This window comes from Neopsephotus bourkii, unplaced genomic scaffold, assembly GCF_033783945.1.
Source record: "Neopsephotus bourkii isolate Nb327-2 ecotype Australia unplaced genomic scaffold, CSIRO-AGI_Nbou_v1 NB_908, whole genome shotgun sequence".
Lineage (NCBI taxonomy): Eukaryota > Metazoa > Chordata > Aves > Psittaciformes > Psittacidae > Neopsephotus > Neopsephotus bourkii.
This window is the reverse complement of record NW_026901402.1, coordinates 1,960,394-1,980,093: the sequence shown is the minus strand read 5'-3', so window position 1 is coordinate 1,980,093 and position 19,700 is coordinate 1,960,394. Positions and strand designations below refer to the sequence as shown.

Here is a 19,700-nt window from a genome sequence, read left to right as displayed (position 1 = left end):
TTCTGAAATTGCCAAAGGATGTTATTAAACTTCTCATATTATTCCATGTGACATTATCTCCAAGCAGAAGGGCTGTTACATTTCTCTTTCCATCAAATACTCTGTACTGCTCTTGACTGCTTCAACCTTAAATTCAGCTGGATAAGTTTTACTCTTTTAATTATTATCATTCAATACAATGAGAAACTCTGTCACAGTTAAAAGATGTTTTCTGTCTAGCTGCTTGCTTCTCCAGTTTCTGTACCAGTTTCTGTGGCAAAAGCAAGCTCCAAATCCAAAGTGCAAAACACCATCAATCCTCGATGGGACTTCAGGCAGTTCTCTCCTGAACATATTATCTGAATCAAAAAATATTATACAGTTCTATAATTTCTCTTCATGGAATAATTACCATTAAAGGTTTTTTTTCAACCTGGACTGTAGTGCTAGCAAATTAAAATAGCCAATTTCAGTAATATTTCATTAGATTTCTGCAGTTCATAAGGGAACTACATTGTCAATCAGAGGGAGGTGAACAGAAGAAAGGACAGAAACTCTACGCATCAATGGCATCCTATGGCCACAGCTGATTCACTCAACTGCTAACTCAATAGATGACAACTCTGGAACAGATGACAAATGGAAAAAAAGAATGCATTTTTCATATCTTTTTCTATTTAGTCTGGAGTATGAGAATGATAACCATAATATTAGAGGTCCACTGAAATTATAAATAATGTTTTTCAGATTTTATATCTACCTTTTTGTATAATAAACTCCAAAATGCACCCTCTGAAGAAAGTATTCATCATAAAGCCCTTTAGAACTGACATTTTATATTTTGACCTAGCTGTTGTGCAAAATTAATTATCGAAAGTTGATCATCTTCACATGCATGGAGGAGAATTTGACCATTAATACACTCCCTGAATGCAATATTTTTTTCAGTATCAGGAACTCAATGCACAGATTTCTAGACAGAAACATGTATCTATGTATACATATATAAAGCCTCATTTTGGGAAAGTACCTAAGCAACTGCTTAATTCTAGAGCTGTTTCTGATTTGTAGCGAAACCAAAGGAATGAAATAAAATATCAAACTGACCTAAAATGGGAATGCTTTGATTTTCTCTGTAAAGGTGAGTTCTGGATTCATCAGGCTCTTAAATCTTATTAAAAAAATTAATATAAATTCTACAACAAAACAAAACTGCTAAGCAAAACTTAAAAATATTTCATCCCAAACTGTCTTCTGCCCAGGAATTATTTATGAATAATCTGTTTCATTGTAACAATGAAAATATTACCATCTAATAAAACATTTACTACCTCATTTTAAGTATATGCCTGTTCAGTTAAATAATCACCTAAAAATTAACCCTTTCCATGCTTCTACCCAAAGAATTAATTTGACTTAGGTCAATAATTTAAATGTCTCACTTTAGCATTTAACCCTCAAAACAAATTCCAGTAGTATAAATCATCCTAGAACCTCACCTCAATAATTCATCTACCTATATGCTTCTCCCTAAATATACAATGAATGCTAACAGACCTCAAGTATGTTCTCAACTATCAGGTTGAATGAAAACTCTTTCCTGAATCAGGGATCAAAATACTGTCTTTTTACTTGCAGACTGATCTTTATCAATTCATTGAGATGTCATTTCTATTCAGAAGTACTGACTTTTATGGCCTGCCTATTCTTGAGGAGGCAACAATAATAAAAGAAATACAATATGCTAAGAATATTCTTCTATGACTTCTGAAAATAAATTCAATACTGGAGGCACTGGTCCAAGGGAGAGAACAGCGAGTAGATTCTTTCTTCTTTAGCTTTCCAGTAATGATGTTGGCAAATACAATTTTAAAAAATATACAAAATATGAATAATACTAAAAATCTCTTAAGAAATTTGTAAGTGATATTAGGAAACAAGTGTACAGATATTAAATACCATCCAGCTTTAAATGTGTTGAAATAAGACCTTTCTTATGTTCAAAGATGGCCTTGTGTTCAGTCTTTACCTTCATTAGCATAATGCTTAATGCAAATTTATGATCTATTCTGACTCCCTTTTAAATGCAAAAGCCTCCATTTGGGTTTAAATCATCATTAATCTCCACCTAGCTGGCTCAGTGGAATGAATCTCCCAGACTGATGAAGCCACGGCAGCTGTAGGGATGAAGAATATCAGCTATGAACTAGACCATGCTGTGCAGATTGACTGTAATCTCACATCATGTCCACCAATTTATGACTAGGCTTGGTTACCCCAGTTCTACCACTCTTGAGGATAACTGTAGTCAACACATAAAAAAATACCTGTAGGGGAAGTATCACATATGCTTCCATACGAAACAATCTTTGCTTGGCATCTAAGTGTAAATGAAACTGTTAAAAGCCCTCATCAAACTGACACCATATCCTCCAAACAGATGGTCCTGAATTCAGGCAGCCAGGATGTGATATTTGGGCACAGTCTATGTTTGCAGAGCACATGGTTTTAAGCCAAAAATGTTTCAGTGGCTGAATGTCCCCAAGTTCATTCCAGTCCTGCCAGGGTATATAGCATCCACCATCAGAAAGGACTAAACGTAAAACAGAGGATTGTTTGATACAGCAGAATGTGGGATATAAGTCAAATTTTATCACAAAGGGTGGAAAAATGCTTTCAAGTTAAGGTCTTAATGAATTTCAGCTCTTAAGACCTTTTTTGAAACTGGCAAAATGCAAACTATACCAATTCCACCAGATTTTATTTAATTTTACTTAAGTATTTTCAGCATGCTTAAGTGAGCTGAGCCCACTGTACTGTTTCATTGGTGCTGCTTGTATGGCTCCACATGTTAGATGAGACGAGCAGAGCTCACAGCAGTAACCAGATTACTGCAGCATATCTCATGAAAATGGAAAGTTGCATCAGGGTGACAACGTGAGTGCTAACTTGGTAATTCTGAAACACAGATCAGAAATATGATCGCTTGATGGTTATATAATTAAAATTTCCAATACTATATGCAGAAAGTCATTTGAATGTATGTCAAGGTTAGATTTCAATGTTCTCTTTTTTTTTACAGTCCTCACTCTTTAAGTTCCACAAGTTCATAAAGATGCTTTACAAATGGGAGTAACAGATCTGAGAAAGATGTAAACAAATGAAAGCTCATTTACCCATATATTGTGTCTAAGGATTCTTTCTATTTAGTGGATCTGACAAAGTTTCTTACACATTCATTGTACAAGTAAACCTGATCTGGTGCCTTTCAAAGTTCCGAATATTCAGTTACACATCTCTGAGAAGAAGACTCTACATTTATTTGACTGTAAACCTTCTGCAGTTTTTACCACAAATAAATTGTTAATACTAATTCTAACACATACATAAAAATAACACACACCCAGAAGCTCTTGGCAAATCACCAACTCTTGTACAATGTTTGTACAACTATTGTACAATGATAGAGCACAATGTACTCTAGCTTAAGTCAGTTTCAAAGGAAAATACAGGAAAAACAGTACTGTATTAAATAATATTAAAAAAAAACCTAAAGAAAGCATAAATCAGTTTTAGAAAGTCTTACTGAAATGCTCCAACATCAATACTATCTTTTCATCATCTGGGAGATTATAAATCATGTTTCTAATATGCTGCATTGACTGGATGATTTTATATATGAGTAGGAGAAAAAAATCCTTGTTTTGAAGTGAAGTAATAACCAATAGGATTAAAATTATTCTGTAGCTAATTTTTGACATTGTAAATGTCAATGATTTTGTAAATGTCTTTGTATTTACTTGTTCTCATTCTGCCTGGCACAGTCCCTCAGAAACTAACTTTACCAAAAGATTTGGTGGTATGAAAAAATGTAACCTTTGTTAGAATGGAAGACAGAATCCACAGAAAAATGTAAAAGGCTTAAACTCAGTGATGAGACATTGGCACTAGCAAAACTTGCCCTTAATACTGCTCAGGAAAATCTCAAGACATTCTTCCTGTGATTTGTAATACATTGCACATTAGTCTCCAACAATGAATGATCACTTAATCTTGTCTTTCAGAAATGCAAAGTTATGCTCTTGAATTGAGTTTCTATGTATGTTTCAGTGAACTCATTCAAGGAAAGTCTTATTGAATAGAGTGAACTAGGATAACTTAAACTGGAAGTTATAAACACAGTGATCACAGCCAAGAGATCTCTAAGCCAGTCAAAACCTGTAAGAATAATATTTATTACTGTTGCGCTACAGAAGTGCTTATGTTGAATAATGAAATAAAATCCAATTGAAATATTCATCCTGCCTCAACAACTGAAGTCCAAATGCCTTCAGCTGCTGCTTAAGGTCAATACCAACAAAATCACTTCTCCTATATCTGAAAAATTTAAAGAATACAAAGTTAGCTGACTACATTCTTTAGGATAGCACAAAGGTTATACAGCTATAAAAACCAAGCAACTCCTTTTTATACTTCTAGCCTTAGAACCATAAAACAGTACCATACCCCAACAAAGTAAGGGTGAAAACATGACCTTGCAGAGTTTTCATATAACAGGCACTGCATTTCACAAAACTATCAGGAGTTATCAGACTTTTAGAAAATCAGTACTTTGGTCAGTAAGGAGAATTTTAAAATCCATCGTAGTAAAATTCCTGATAAGAAATCACTTCTTATCAGGTAACTGATGTATTTTCAAATGTTACATGATACATGAAACAAAAGTTGCCATGATATGACTTTTTTTTTAATTTATTTTTAAATTCAGTATATTTGCTTGAAGCAGCAACTAATTTCATTGCTTGACTCAAAGCCACCTTTGAAGCTAGCCAATCAGTTTCACTGTTATAAGTACCCTGTATAGTGAAAGTCGAATGAAATAATCAGTGAAAATTGGTGATTTATTCACTCTAGGAAAATACAGAAGTCCGAAATTTGGTTTGAGATAACTCTGTATGAGTCTCATCCTTCCCTCATGCTTGACATCTCCTCTCATTTTATACAACATAAATATTTTCCCAGATGTATAAAACATATATAAGTAGGGAGAAAGAATGCATATATTTTTTAAATCCTTATTTTCCCTTAAATAATACTACCAGATTATTTCCTCTAACATTAAAGCACTAGAATCTTAAAACAGAAATAGTCGCTCAAGTTCATATGTGAGATAAATTTGAACATACTCTCTTCACCACTATTATTTACTAATTAATATGATAATATTGAAGTAATTACTTTTCAAGCAAAATAAGGACCCCCTGAAGAAAACGCAGAGGAGAAAACCAAGCACAGTCTGTGAGCTAGTGAAGCAAGAGGCTTGTCAAGCAAATGTGCTTAATCTCCACTGCAGCAAAGCAGGAAGAGAGGCTGATGAATTCAAAATATAGCGTCAGTGGCTCTGAGTTGTTTAAGGTGCAGGACATGCCCTGAGGGTCACAGTGCACTGCTCTGTCTTTTCTTGCAGGAAAGGTTAGATGAAATGCACAGATTTACTCTAGAGAAGAGAGGAAACACATAGAATCTTATAACACAAACACACTGAATCTTCAAATATGTAAAAGAATGCCTCAGCAAAGAAAATAACAAACTAGCCCCCACATCCATGTCTAACAGAGAAGAAAACATGACTTTGTTTTTCATCAGCTAAGACCCTTAGTTCACATTTCAAGGCACTGCCCACTCACGTGAAACTTACTGAAGAGCCCCTTTGTTTTCCAGTGCAGCTCTTCATCTTACCAAAATCAGTCAAAGGTTCCTCTTGCTAGATAAATGTCAGTGTAATACTTAACTGGGATAGACTACACTGATTTAAAACTTGTGATATCATAACCATAATAAACATTACGAATCACTCTCTGCTTGCAACTAGGCACAGTTAGTCATGCCACATAGCAGTGAATTATTGTGTGGGGAAAAAAATATTTCTGGTTTGTATTTTTTTATCCGCAGTGTTATTAAAATTAAGTGCATCAGTAGATTTCCTATGTCACAGTTTTGTTTCCAAAGGTAACATTCAATATTTTGTTTACAACACAACTGTCTTACTGCAGTAAAAAAAAATATGTTTTCAGAAACCATTACTTACCAGTAAAATTGCAAGTATAGATCCTAAAGACTTGAAAAGATAATAGATTTTGAATTCAGCACAAAGGCACATGGACCTTTTGGACATTACAGAATATCTTAAAGATAGTGTAAGGCTGAAAGAGTGAGCCACACGTGTTTTAATTCTCAGTTTAAAGAGAATTTAATTTTTCAAAGCAATCCATATATACTACAGCACTGTGTAAGTAAATAACATAAATATAAGTTACCTGCTTGGTCTTTAAATATTTTTGATATGACGACAGGCACTTTGTGCTCAGCACCACCCTGTAAAAGACACGTATTAACCATGGGATCTCAGTTAACACTGATGGGAATTAGCTGTACTAAAAAAATTAAAAGAAGAAATGAGAAGGGATCCATACCTTTATGCTTAAGCCCAAGCCACCAACTGGTTGTCTACGAAGTGTAACAGTTCTGTGCTTTAAAAAATTGTAGAAAAAATAAATTCAGGTGAAAACACAATATCTGAGTAAGCATAGAAGATGGTTTTAAAATTTTTTATTTTTTCTTCTAAAAAATTCTTTCTCAAAGACAGCCTAGAATCTAAGTGATCCAGTTCTGAAGTACCATTCAACACCGATTTATAGGCACTTATTTAATTCCTTACCATAGAGAGCAGAATTTGTGTGTAAATTCTGCATGCAGACTTTCAGTATGGGGTTTTTTTGTATCTCTTAAGTGATATTCTTCCTAAACAGAAACCTTTTACATGCTTTTGCTTTGGGATATGTATTTTCATAGTTATCACGTATGCATGATATTTAGTCTCATTTTTCAGTCACAAATACCAACATTTTCTAATCCATGTCTTCAGACCTTTACCAATTTTTCTAGCATATGCCAAAAGACTTTTAGTGAAAATCTGCTTCAAATGTTTATTTTATTGTGTTTCATATTTAAGTGCATAAAGAAGAAAGCATTTATCAATATTTTTCTACAGCAACCTATCATATGTTTAACAGTATGCTGAATTTGACATTTCATTAGTATGTTAACTCTTGGTGCCTGACAACATAATAATAGCACTTCGTCGGCTGACAGTAATTATAGAGTTGTGGGGAATTTTTTTTGCAACATGCTGAACAACACTGCAGAGAATGACATCTTTACAGAACTTCCTGAACATATAGGAGGTTATATATGGGTCAGATATTAGGAAAAGGTTAATTCCTGTGAATCAACCTTTGTGAGGCACTGGCACAGGTTGCCCAGAGAAGCTGTGGCTGCTCCATCCCTGGCAGTGTTCAAGGCCAGGTTGGAAAAGGCTTTGAGCAACCCGGTCTAGTGGAAGGTGTCTCTGCCTGGGAAAGGGATTTTGGAAATAGATGATCTTTAGGGTTCCCTTCCTACCCAAACCATACTGTGATTCTATGATTACTTATTTTTTCCATTTCAGTGGATAAGAAAATATATATGAGATTACTCCTATATGTATATATTTCCTGTTGGGTATTTTACAATTTTGCTAATTCTGCTAAATATAAATTATTATTTCAGTAGTCAAGCCCATAAATTTCAGATGATATAAATCAGCTCTATTGAAATCTATGGTAATTCAGATTGTTTCATAGGTTTTCTTAATTTTGAATTGCATAAAATTTTTTTTTTCTTAATTTTGAATTGCATCAAAAATTTTTATCTAAATTATCATATGCACTAACAAAGCTCTGATTCAATCTGAATTAGAATATGGGGTTGTTCAGCCTGGAGAAGAGAAGGCTGCGTGGAGACCTCATAGCAGCCTGCTGGTATCTGAAGGGGGCTTATAAGGATGCTGGGGAAGGATTCTTCATTAGGGTCTGTAGTGATAGGACAAAGGGTAACGGGTTAAAACTTAAACAGGGGAAGTTTAGATTGGATATAAAGAAGTTCTTTACTGTATGGGTGGTGAGGAACTGGAATGGGTTGCCCAGGGAAGTTGTGAATGCTCCATCCCTGGCAATGCCCAAGGCCAAGTTGGACAGAGCCTTGTGTGACATGGTTTAGAGTGAGGTGTCCCTACCTATGGCAGGGGGGGTTGGAACTAGATGATCTTAAGGTCCTTTCCAACCCTAACTATTCTATGATTCTATGACTCTACCTTTAAATTCAGTGACTTGTTTCCAAGAAAAAAAATCCTATGACATAAATCCTGTCTGCTTGTTTAATTCATGTTTCTTTTCACCTATGCTTATACCTTGTAAACAAATTATCCCAATATGTCCCATCACATAGGGATGATGGAATAAATATTTTGATAGCTCAGATTGCTTTAGCATTATCAAACAACAAATGCAAAACCATTACATGGATACTTTTAGCCATTTTATGAAAGACAAGCAAAGTATTATTTATTGGCGTCTTACATACTCAACTGACACTAACTTATTTTCATATGGTTGATAGGCACATTTCAAATTATAATACTGATGATATAATTGAGATTGTAGCCCTATGAAGCAATTTCTTTATATAACATTGTAATAATCATTTTTATGATTTCATAGTTCATAGCATTGCTTATTTCAGAGCTTTAATATTTCTATGAAAGACACTTTGAAATAAGGTATTTATCATGGACCTCATAATTTCCTTTGTAACAGATTTTTTTAATTAGAGCTACATTTGAAAAATGCAAAAAACTTCTTTTCTTTAAGGATATGTAAAAGTAAAATGCCAAAAGCTGAGGATCATCAAGGGTCATAACCAAAATCATCTACATAAGCTGACACAGATAGATTTTTATTTTTTTTATTGATTTTGAATTTCAACAAGTTGAACAGTGTACAATTCCAGGATATTAGACTAAAATTAATACTGAGTCAATATTGGAAATATATAAATAGAGCCATAGATTTTCATTATATTACAATACTTTAAGGTCAGATGATCATAAATCTGGCAATGAACTATCCATTCCATTATGGATTAATGGTAAAACCAATTCGCAAGGATTTATAGAGAAATAATTTTAAAGAGGAAAAGTTTTGTGGAAAAAGCCTTCTCAAATTACATGAATACTTGCTATGAAATTTAAAAGCTTGATGACAGAGTACCAGCCTTGTAATGACCTAGCAAGGCATTGATCTGACACCCTTAAAAAACTTGATAAAAAATGTAAAACAATTTAAAATAATATTGTGTAGTTTAAGCACCTGTAAATTAGCTAACTAAAAAAGAAAACAAATCAAAATGTAATGGAGATAAAGGAAATATTTAGTGGCTATGCTTCTTGTGGGATAATGACAGTACATAGATTACCTTTAAAAAAATTAAAACCAGCAATCTGAAAAAAAATCTACATTAATTGCAATAAAGTTTTAGGAACTACACTTGTAATAAGGGTAATGATGGACAGGCTCCAAGCATACAGAACTTTAAGGTCATTTAAGGTCATCCTTGTAATTAAGAAAACAGCTGAAACAAATAGAGAAAAGGACTCTATCTGCAGAATTTGGTTTTCCAAAAAAAAACTAAACATAAGTCATGAAGACTATGAGAAAAACCTACATTCCCGCAAAAAGTCATGGCCAAAATCACTGGTGTAATGCTGCATCACTGGGAGAATGTTAAGAAGGAGCAGAAAGACTATAAATTATTTCTGCATCTGGCAGTGATCCCCACTTTAAATAATACAGGTAGTTCTGATACGCTTATTTTGAAAATGATGCAAAAAAATTGGAGAGGTAGCAGGCAAAAGCCACAGGAACACCAAATACCTTGAGAGATTTGTGTAGTAGTGAAACAGATGCCAGGAGTTAAATATATTTACCTTTTTCAAAGCACTTTTCAGAGATGGTTAAGCACAGTTTTAAAGCGTCTTCCTCGGCAGAAGACAAGTAACTCTTACAGACAGATACAGTGAAAATTTCAGTGATTTGAAGTGGAAAACAGACACATCCAGACAAGTTTTTAAACTCTGGTAGTATGACACACCACAACTAGACTTTTTAAGAAACACTATTCTAGTAGTAACATAGCTTTGAGACCTTACAGTGTACAGCTATTTCTTTCATCCTCCTTATTTAAAGCATAATCTGTCATCTTATTTCATGAACACAACTTTAATTTAGTTCTAAACATAGTATCACTAAAATACTTAGGGTTTGTTTTGTCCTAGTAAGCAGTCCAGTATTTAGGTACATCTACATATTTAAATTAGTTTCCCAGCCTGCATATATATCCTCATTCTACAGGGCAAGAATGCAGGCACACAAAGACCCAGGGAAAGCTATTCTAGTGATGTGAAATGCCTTAATATTTTTTCTAAGTATTTGTATGAACTTTATCTGTTCAAAGTATCTAGTTGACCAGCTTCAGCCTTAGCTTTGAATGTTCAGCATTTTAACCCATTATAATTTCAGATTAGAAGAGATACACCTAATGCCTGATAAACAGTGTTAATTTGGCATAATTCTAACTTTCTAATATTTGACTTTGCAACTTCATTTTAAAGGAGGAAATTAATTATTTATTTTTTTTTGGTAAAACCTACAAATTCACATGGGTCACTATAGGCTAGTTTCCATTTAGTTGTTCATTTGGACCATTAAATTGATAAAATAGATGCTCACTACTCAAAAAAAAAAAAAGAAACGGTAATTTAGAGAAAAAATCTGTGAGTAATTTAGAGGAGATTCAACTTTAGATACCTGCTGAATTAAACTTCAGGTTTTGTAGGAAAGCATGCTAAACAGTAATTACCCTACACTCTGTCCCCTTTAAATTATCCTGTTATCCTATTCTTTTTTCAGGACCTTTATTTAATTTTGTTCATCTTGCAACTCAAAATTCAGGAAGATACTTTTCACTTCTTGAAACCAAAGAACAGACTGTCTTACTATTCCTGTCTTACAAACCATGCCTATGCTAAAATAAAGCAGGCTGGAGGATTTTCCCCAGCAAAGCAACACAGTAAAACTCTCAACCAACACTACCAAATTTTCTTTCCTTGAAAACATTACGACTAATACTGCTTAACTGGAACACTACATGACACATGTCATCTCCTGATTTGGTCTGAGGCATTGTTTAAGAGAGCTGCAACTGACATTGGTCAAAACCGAGACAAAGAGTACACCAACACCCATTATAGACAATTTGGCACAAGTCAAAATGCAGCCAGAGACTGCTCTCACATAGACAACTGTGGGCCAATGTTGAACTAGTGCTACAGCATGTGTTTTATTTTCTAGAAGAGATAAAGTCACATAGACCTATGTATGATAGTATGCAGTCCATAAACAGAAAGGAAAAGGACACTGATATACATTAACTACAAAGACAGACGTAAATTAAAAATTTCTAATTATCCCTATAAGTTCTCGTGGCATTGGATGTCATGTACAGTAAAAGCATACATTTAAAATAATATACATCTTAGTAGTAGATTTTATTTAAATTCAGATAGAAAAGCATGTAACATTTTGACAGCTGTTCCATAGTGAGACAAAGTCCAAAGAACATTTCAAAAATAAATCTCTTAATATACTCTAAATGATGATGCTTCTATACCTGGCACTACAGATACAATTCTAATAGCATCACACTAATAAATCATTTTATAAACTATGTAATAAATATACTAATGCTGGTATGAACAAAGATTAGCCAAATTCAGGTTTCACAAAAACAAGTCCAACTGACAACACTAGCTGCCAAACCAGAATTTTCTGGTTGCACACTTGAGCAACTACTGGTAACATAATTCCTGAATGTGGACTATTTTACTAAAGGTAATGCTGTCTGCCTGCCTCTGTTTTTTTCCTTCAACCTATCAGCTGTGCAAAGTTGGAAGGGCAAGACTAACTGACAATATGTTATCAAGAATTGCTTGCATTAGAACTTAACCCGCTATACAGCTCTGGATTAAATACCCAGGTTTCAGCATGGTTAAGATGACCTCTGTGAGAACAGAACTGCGTGCACATACAGTATGTTTCAAGTGAAGTATAAAATAGAAACCTGTTTTCAATTTATAGAGGTGACAATAAAGTTTCCACCAACTATTTGATTCCAGGCCTGTACACTGAAATGAACTTGAAATTAAAGTGATCCATAGGGAACAGAAATCTGTAATAGTGCTAATGCCCAGCCACAGGCATAAAGCAGAGAGCCAAAAGCCATGACAGAAGCAGATGTCTGTGCTAGTGGAGAAGTAATTCCATTAGTAGTTTCTCATAACAGATTATGTCAGTGTACTTTCTTGAAAGGCGAATGCCCTCCTTAAAGTGGAGATCCCAGACAGTTGTAATGGTGGTAGATGACCATTAAGCAAATAGATAGATACATTTATGACTCAAGCGAGATGATTCCAAAATGGATACCTGAACATGTACAAGGTGTCACATCCAACAGGAACCCTTGTTTAGCCCAAGAAACACTAGGCAGGTTTGGTCTGCATTTGTACCAAAAATGTAGGGAAACACAGGAACTAAGTCCTAGATAGAAAAAATAGCTAAGAAGAAAGGAAGCAAGAGACCTGGACTTCTACAGTAAGGCTGTCCAAAACTCTTCCAATAGTCCCTGTAGGGTTGAGGAGATAGGGAAGATCTTAATGCATTCCTACAGAGAAGGCTTAAGGAAGATGGATTCAGGTTTATCAGAAGCTGAAGCCATTTTTTAAACGCACAGAACCTGTGCAGGAGGCACAGCCTCATCTGAACTGTAAAGGAACCAAAGCTGCTGGTACTTAAAATTCAGGAAAGCCACACCTAAAGTTTTAAACTGCAGTATTGGAAACTTTGATAGGTACAGAAGACAGTAAAATTACAGATGATGTTTCTGTTATGGATATAAACAGAGGTTTTCTGTGTCTTGAAGTGAAGTACAGGTTGGGAAGGGAAAAATATAAACAGGAAATATAAACCAGAGCTCCAGGAACAAAACCAAAATTGTACTAAATCTGAAGTAAATAAAGGTATAAGCACTCTGGAGTTGTACAAAAATTTCTAATTATGGGATGTATATAAGAAAGGCAAAATAGGCTACATAAGCAGCAGAGTAAATGCCTTATGCTACAAAGGACTTAAATGAAAACTAATACTGCAACTACCTCAACAAGTAAATCAACAGAATCCTGGCTAAAGACAAGCAAGAATGTTTACTAGCAACCACTCAACTAGGATGATAACAATGAGATATGCAAAAAAGCAACAGGAATGAGAAATGCAGTGGTGTTAAGACTTCTAGTAGATCAGACAGAGATACACAAAAGCACATAATGCAGTCAACAAACACCATGTCTCTCTATCAGTCACTGCTTCATGGAGCTCACAAGGTAAGACTAAGTACTTGCCCTGGTCCTGAGTATAGCATGTAGGATCTAGTTAATTTTTTTATGGATGAAAAGCTACTGTGTAATAGCAACTGCTATGTACTTTACATTCAACAATCACCTGCAAACCCAAGAAGGGAACTATGAAAAAGTGAGGAAGCTTGTTGAAAGGAAAAATGAATAGGGCAGCTAAGAAAATGAAAAAGTTATAGGCAGTGTGAAAAGTAGTTAAGGGTACCACACAGGAAGCACAGAGCCAATGAATGCCACTTATTAAAAGGACTTAATAGGGAAAGGAAAACTGCATGGCTAAAGAGGAGGTTAAGAGAGGTTATTACATGTAGAGTGATGGACATTTTATTCGTACAAAAACAAAACAAGGAAATACAAGCAAATAAAATCGAAAAACAAAATAAGGCAGCAACAGGAAAGAGTGTTTCAAAAACTGCCAAAAAGAATAAAAGTTTATAATACACCTTCAAATCTACCAAGAGCAGGAGGTCTGCCAAAAAAACTACAGGGTTGATTAATGATCAAGATATAAAAGGCATACTCAGCTAATAAGGCTACTGGAGGGAAGATAAATGAACACTTTTCATTAGCATGAAAAAAAACTGGAGATGTTCTTCCAACATGCTTTGTAGCACAAAGGATGTATGGGTCTGTATGAATCTGAAACAACTTTAAAAGTCAATTCAGTAAATAACAGTAGCAAATCGCCAGGGTCACATATCATTCACCCTAGTATTAAAGGAATGCATGGATGAAAGCAGACACACTGGAGTGATACTTCTCAATAAACCCTTGGTACATGAAGACTACAACACTGAAACTAAAATCCCATTTTTTTAATAAAAGTTTCCAATTAAGGCTTAGGAAACTTAAGGCCTGCACTAAATAAATTAGAACTGGGGGAGGAAAGGGGAGAGAATAAAATCTGCAGACAGTGAGAAAAACTATAACAAAGGGTTCCATTAGACCAAAAAATGCCCAGATGATTCTTTGTGCAATGTATAGCAGATTCTGGAGTCTGGTAAGAAATAAAAATGTTGGATGTTGAAAGTCTACATGTGTTCAAGGGGATACTGGAGAGCTGTAGCAAAAAAATATCTGTTAAGAGCCAATATAAAACTGCATTTTGCACAGGAAGGCACTGAAAAACTTGGGGCAGGGAACACGTTAAAAGAAGGATCACATATTCTTGCCCTGCTTGGCTCTTCTAGGGAAACGTTAGCAGCTGCTGTTGGAAGAAGTGGGCTCAGTAGATTTCAGACCTGACTCAGTTCTGAACTTATGCAATTACAAAATTTCAGGACTACAAAATTTGGATAGAACCCCACACTAGTTTTGCAAGCAACTACAGAAGAATATACTCCAACACTTCTTGCCAAAACTGTACTGCAATACTTGTGGAAAAATCCTTTTTTTTTTTGACATTAATGATAATATGCTCATTTGCAGCTGCAAACCCAGTGTTTGTGTCTCAGTCAAGCAAACAACTTCACTTTTTAGTTGCCTGCAGTCTAGATAAAATTTTTCTTTCCAAGTTAATTTATTTATGGTTTGAGGCTAAAGTGAGGAAGACATCTGTAACTGTCTTAAAAACCAAAAACAATTTAACAAACAATACAGAGCTAAAGTTGACTGTATGATGGCTATATTACAAGCAAGGAAAACTAGAATGTGTACTGATTATCAATCTGAACAGGAAGTTTGAAATACATTTTTTTTTCTTTTTAACTAATGTTTTGTTTTGCTAATGACATCTTTTAATAATATCTACAGTTTGTTAAAACTCTTCATTCTGAAGGCTATGTGTATACTGTAATCATTAATTCCAGTTGTGCTGCAAAGCGGAAGTAATTGTATCCCCCATAGCATACCACATAGTAGACCTGTTTTGTTTATTCTTTCTAGGAGATTAGAGAAAGAATAAATGCCCTGCATGAAACTTCAGGGTACATCTGAATGGAAGGAACGTAATTATTAAAACTGTAATTGGCCAGGATAGCAACATGAAATATTCTTAACTTTCTAAGACCTTTTATTGTTTCAAGTTTTCAAAGATTGTTTGTTTCTCAAAGCAATACTGGCTCTGTAACAGCTACTGCTTTAAAAACTGGAGTAACAATTTGGCTATAATATTACCTAGCATATAAATTCTAAGAAACAAATGCATTGACTAGTGTCAAACGTAGCAGCAATGGAAAGAGAAGCTATATTTACCTGCTGTTTGACAGGCAGTTTGATCTGCTTGCATGTCAAGCAGTTCTTTGAGCAAGCAGGCTGGCCATCACATCTGAACTTAATCTACAGTGGAAGAATATTTATTTTGGAAATGTATTTTCAGTCTGAACAAGAAACACAAAGCTCAAAGGACATTTTTTGTAATGCTCTAAGTATTAAAGGAAATTCATACTGTCCAATTGCACATCTGAGTAAAACTTCTGCCTTGTGCTGATGCATGAAAACACTAGAGCATATAGCTGCTGACTGAAAAAATTTCCATATGCTCAAAGACAAGCAAACTGCATTAAAAAAAAACAGCCTACTCTCTGTGAAAGGCTAAGATTTATAGACACTGAGCTGCTAGCCATGTACAAACTCAATTTTTAGGGATGAAATTCATATATTTGCACAGTGGAAGCATAAAATGTAAATTTGGGGTTAGAAGCAATATTTAGGCATGATCAATCTGCTTTCCTCACAGTCACTATCACCCCTGTGGAGAAACGTTTACTCTGTAGGAGGACCAGAGCATGACTAGTGAGTCTGCAATCTCATCAAAGCATACAGACTATTCCTTAAGTAACGTAAGTGGATAAACAGGAGATAAGAAACAGCACAAAGAAATCCTTTATTGCTGCAATGTTCAGAGCACTTTTATATATATATATATATATGTATATATATGTATATATATCCACACATTTTATTCTACACTACTGTAGTTGTATCTGTCATTTACTGGAAAGCAGCCTCAAAAGGCTTCCTTATTTGTTCAACATAAAACGTCAAATTTAGAACAGGTCCTACATGACAGGTTGACAACAGAAAATAAAAGCCAGTCTTAGGCAATGATGGCAATAAAAGCAGAACGTGCCACCCAGGGCCTTGGGAAACATGCAGAGGAAAGGAAAAAGCAAACCAAGAAAATATAATATGAAGAGTTAAAAGAGAAGCCTGCAACCTGTCCTGTATGGACACAAGGGAAGAAACAGTCTGACACCGGAAGGGGTAAGAAAATAAAGATAGGTACTTAACATACCAGCAGTATCTAATCTTCATTTTCTTCAGCAACTCTTGAAGCTACCACAAGGAAGTTACAAGATAAAAAATAATTGAAGAACCAGATCTTGTAAGAATGTGAGACCCAGTAAAATATATCATAAAATGCAGACATCCTGCTCTTTGTTACATATCCAAAAACAACAAAAGAAGATGTGGTGCAGAAACATACATGAAATCCTTCAGGGACTTTTCTCCTCAAGATGTGTTCTCATGATGAGGATTTGCTCAGCTCTCGCCCTCTATCTCTCCAGCCCTAGATCTTCCCCAGCAAATTGTTTTACATTTATTTAACATTCTGCCACATACAGAGGTTTCCACTTCTGCTCACATAACCCTCAATTCTCATTGATCAGCAGCAAACTTTCACCTCCCTGGTGGCTGCAGCCCACCTACTGTCTGACTCTCTTCATAGAAATATGGAATTTAAACTAAAGTAGGGTTGTTCTTGATCAAACTGTTCCCAGATGGAATTTAGAAGAAACATCATACTGAGAGAAGAGTGCATGCAGCACTCTAACAAGAGATGCCACTGGATTATGATTAATCACCAAGTCTAATGATACAGGCATCTACATAATAAAGCTTATTATAAATAAGCCTTACGCTGATACGCGAAGATATCATAGGATGTAATCACACAGCATGTCAGATGAACTGTAGTGCCGTCACCTAAGACAGTGACAGAGATACTCCTTCTTCAAGTATGTGGCAGACCAGGGTCAAAGAATACTTAATTAGAAGCCAGAAAGCACTGAGTTTTGATTGCTTCCTTACTCACTAGTGTTACTACTTATATGGCCCGAGCCTTTATTAAAATTAGTGAGTATACAAAAATCTTCAGAAATCAGTGGAGCATTAGAAAAATGCAAACTTCACAGTTTGCCACTTTGATCAAACTGCATGTGCCGTGTCTGTGCATCTCCACAAGTCCTTAATACTGCCCTCTCAGGAGCTGTAGCTTACTTGATGTTTCCAAAAAGAGAGAAAATGTTATTAGCTTCTTAAAAAATAATTTTAGACTAAAATACCATACCAATAATGGTAGAACAGGCACTGGGCAAACACTTGTATTAGTAGTTGTCTAGACAGAATTTTCGTTCAGTTATATAATAATTGAAGTTTAGACTTTAATGCAGATCCATTCCCTAGGGGTTTGCTAAAATAACATTCTTCTCTGTCCTTATTAGTATCTGAGTTATAAAAAAAAAAAAAAAAAAAGCCATAGCAATCTTATCAGGGATTTAAACAGCACTTTCAGGCACTGTTTCTGTTTTTTGAGTCAACACAACAGCTAATCTTGCTATTTTTCTTCCCTATTCACCCACCTTATTTCATTCTGATAAAGTCCAGCTAAGACACAGCTTGTGAAGCTGGACAATTGGGCACCCAGGATGCAAAGGTTTTTGCTATTGTAATTCTATTAGACTCGCATAAGCCTCTGAGGAGTCGTCTTCCAATCAAGATGCCAGGAGCTTGCATTAGAAAACTGTTTGCCTGACTGCTGACCAAGTCAGAGACAATTCAGCTCTGTGAGAAGGACTGATTTTGATAAAAAGCCAGTTGCATTTCTTTTATTTTTCTTACTTTGCAAGTGGAATTAGCGAGGGGGGGGGGGGGGGGAAGGAGGGAAGATGATGAAGGAATATAATACAAAGCTAAATTAAAAAAAATCTTATGAAAAGAAGTGAGGCATAAAACTGTGGTCTGACAACAGAAGGATGATAGAAATATACATGGAAGAAAACCAAGGAATATTAAGGTGAGGCGCTGTGTGTAAGAAATTAATTTTAGTATGCAGAATTGCAAAAAGCTAAAGGAAAACCATAGCATAATGAAGTATAAAGTATAAAAATTAATTCCTCCCTGTTTTTCCTTTAACTGAAAATGGATCTCTCCCTGTCTGTCATACAATTAATTCCTTTTTGAGAATAATGATAAATATGGGGGAAAAAATACCTTTTTTTTTTTTTTAAAGTCTATTTTCTGTACACCATTTCTGTCAATACCTTTGGTCCTGGCTTTTGTGAGTATGCACTAATTCTGAGGCATCCATTAATTCTCCTTTTTCTTATGAATCAGAACACCCAAAACACAATACTATGTCATGAAGACTTGCTTAGAATGCTTAGATTTGCCAAGACTAAAGCTCTGAAATACAATATGATGGAAAGATCACATTTTTAATCACATAAATATAAAATACACAAATATTCTCTATAGTGATATAAAAATTACTTTTATAAATGTAACAGTATATAATAAAACACTGGAAAATATTATTTCCCACTTCCATAAATATTTTTACAGATATTTGAAAGCCATCTTGTCTACTGTGAAATATTTGAATGCTAAGGAAAAGTTCTATTTACATTACTTTTTTATACATATCTTAAATTTCACAAAGCATGCTCTTTTCCTCTCATTTCTCTACATCCATGCCCAAGACAGCAAAAAAACAGTGAAACAGGATGAATTTCCATTAAATTACAGAAATCTGCCTCTATAATTTCTAATAAAAGGTGAAGCTTTCCCAGTTCTTAAAAGTAGCAACTAAATGAATGGCAGATAGCAAAATATGAAACAAAATAGATCTAGATGATGGTACTGAAAGGTATTTTATAGAGAGAGCCTTATATGCTTGAGAATAATCTCTACTGCTCAATGTCCAACCCACAACAATAGCACTAGTGATCACTGATGACTTTGCCAGTCCTCACTGCAGTATTCAGAACTGGATGGGGCAGGAAGGGCTAATTACACATGGCTTCAAGTCCTATTCTCAGCATTCCTCAGGATCAATGAACCTGTCAGTGAAAGGAAGGCTGGAAACAAATGCATCCCACAAAACTGGTGGGACAACAAAATATTACAAGTAGATACAGAACTTTCTTTTTCAATATTTCCATTTACATATCCCACCTAAGAAGAAAAGTTGCTCTAAAACAAAAACATTTTTTCCCCTCTTATGTGTTTGAGGTGACTACGGAAAGAAGGCAAATGAGTTATTTCTATTTTTGTTGCAAATGAACTAGCGTGACGAATGGTCATGTGTATCAAAGATTCG

At 34.8% G+C, this 19,700-nt stretch overlaps 1 protein-coding gene across 1 annotated transcript in view; it reads right to left on the bottom strand.

Annotated features, from left to right (window-relative positions):
• The window catches only part of SNTG2 (syntrophin gamma 2), a 208,919-nt gene that overhangs the window by 141,298 nt on the left and 47,921 nt on the right, over window positions 1–19,700 (bottom strand). Inside the window, exons 4-5 of the mRNA XM_061357528.1 lie at window positions 6,453–6,509; window positions 6,297–6,354 (exon numbers count right to left, since the gene is read on the bottom strand). Of these exons, the coding sequence (XP_061213512.1) occupies window positions 6,297–6,354; window positions 6,453–6,509 (115 nt within the window). The remainder of the gene's footprint in view (window positions 1–6,296; window positions 6,355–6,452; window positions 6,510–19,700) is intronic.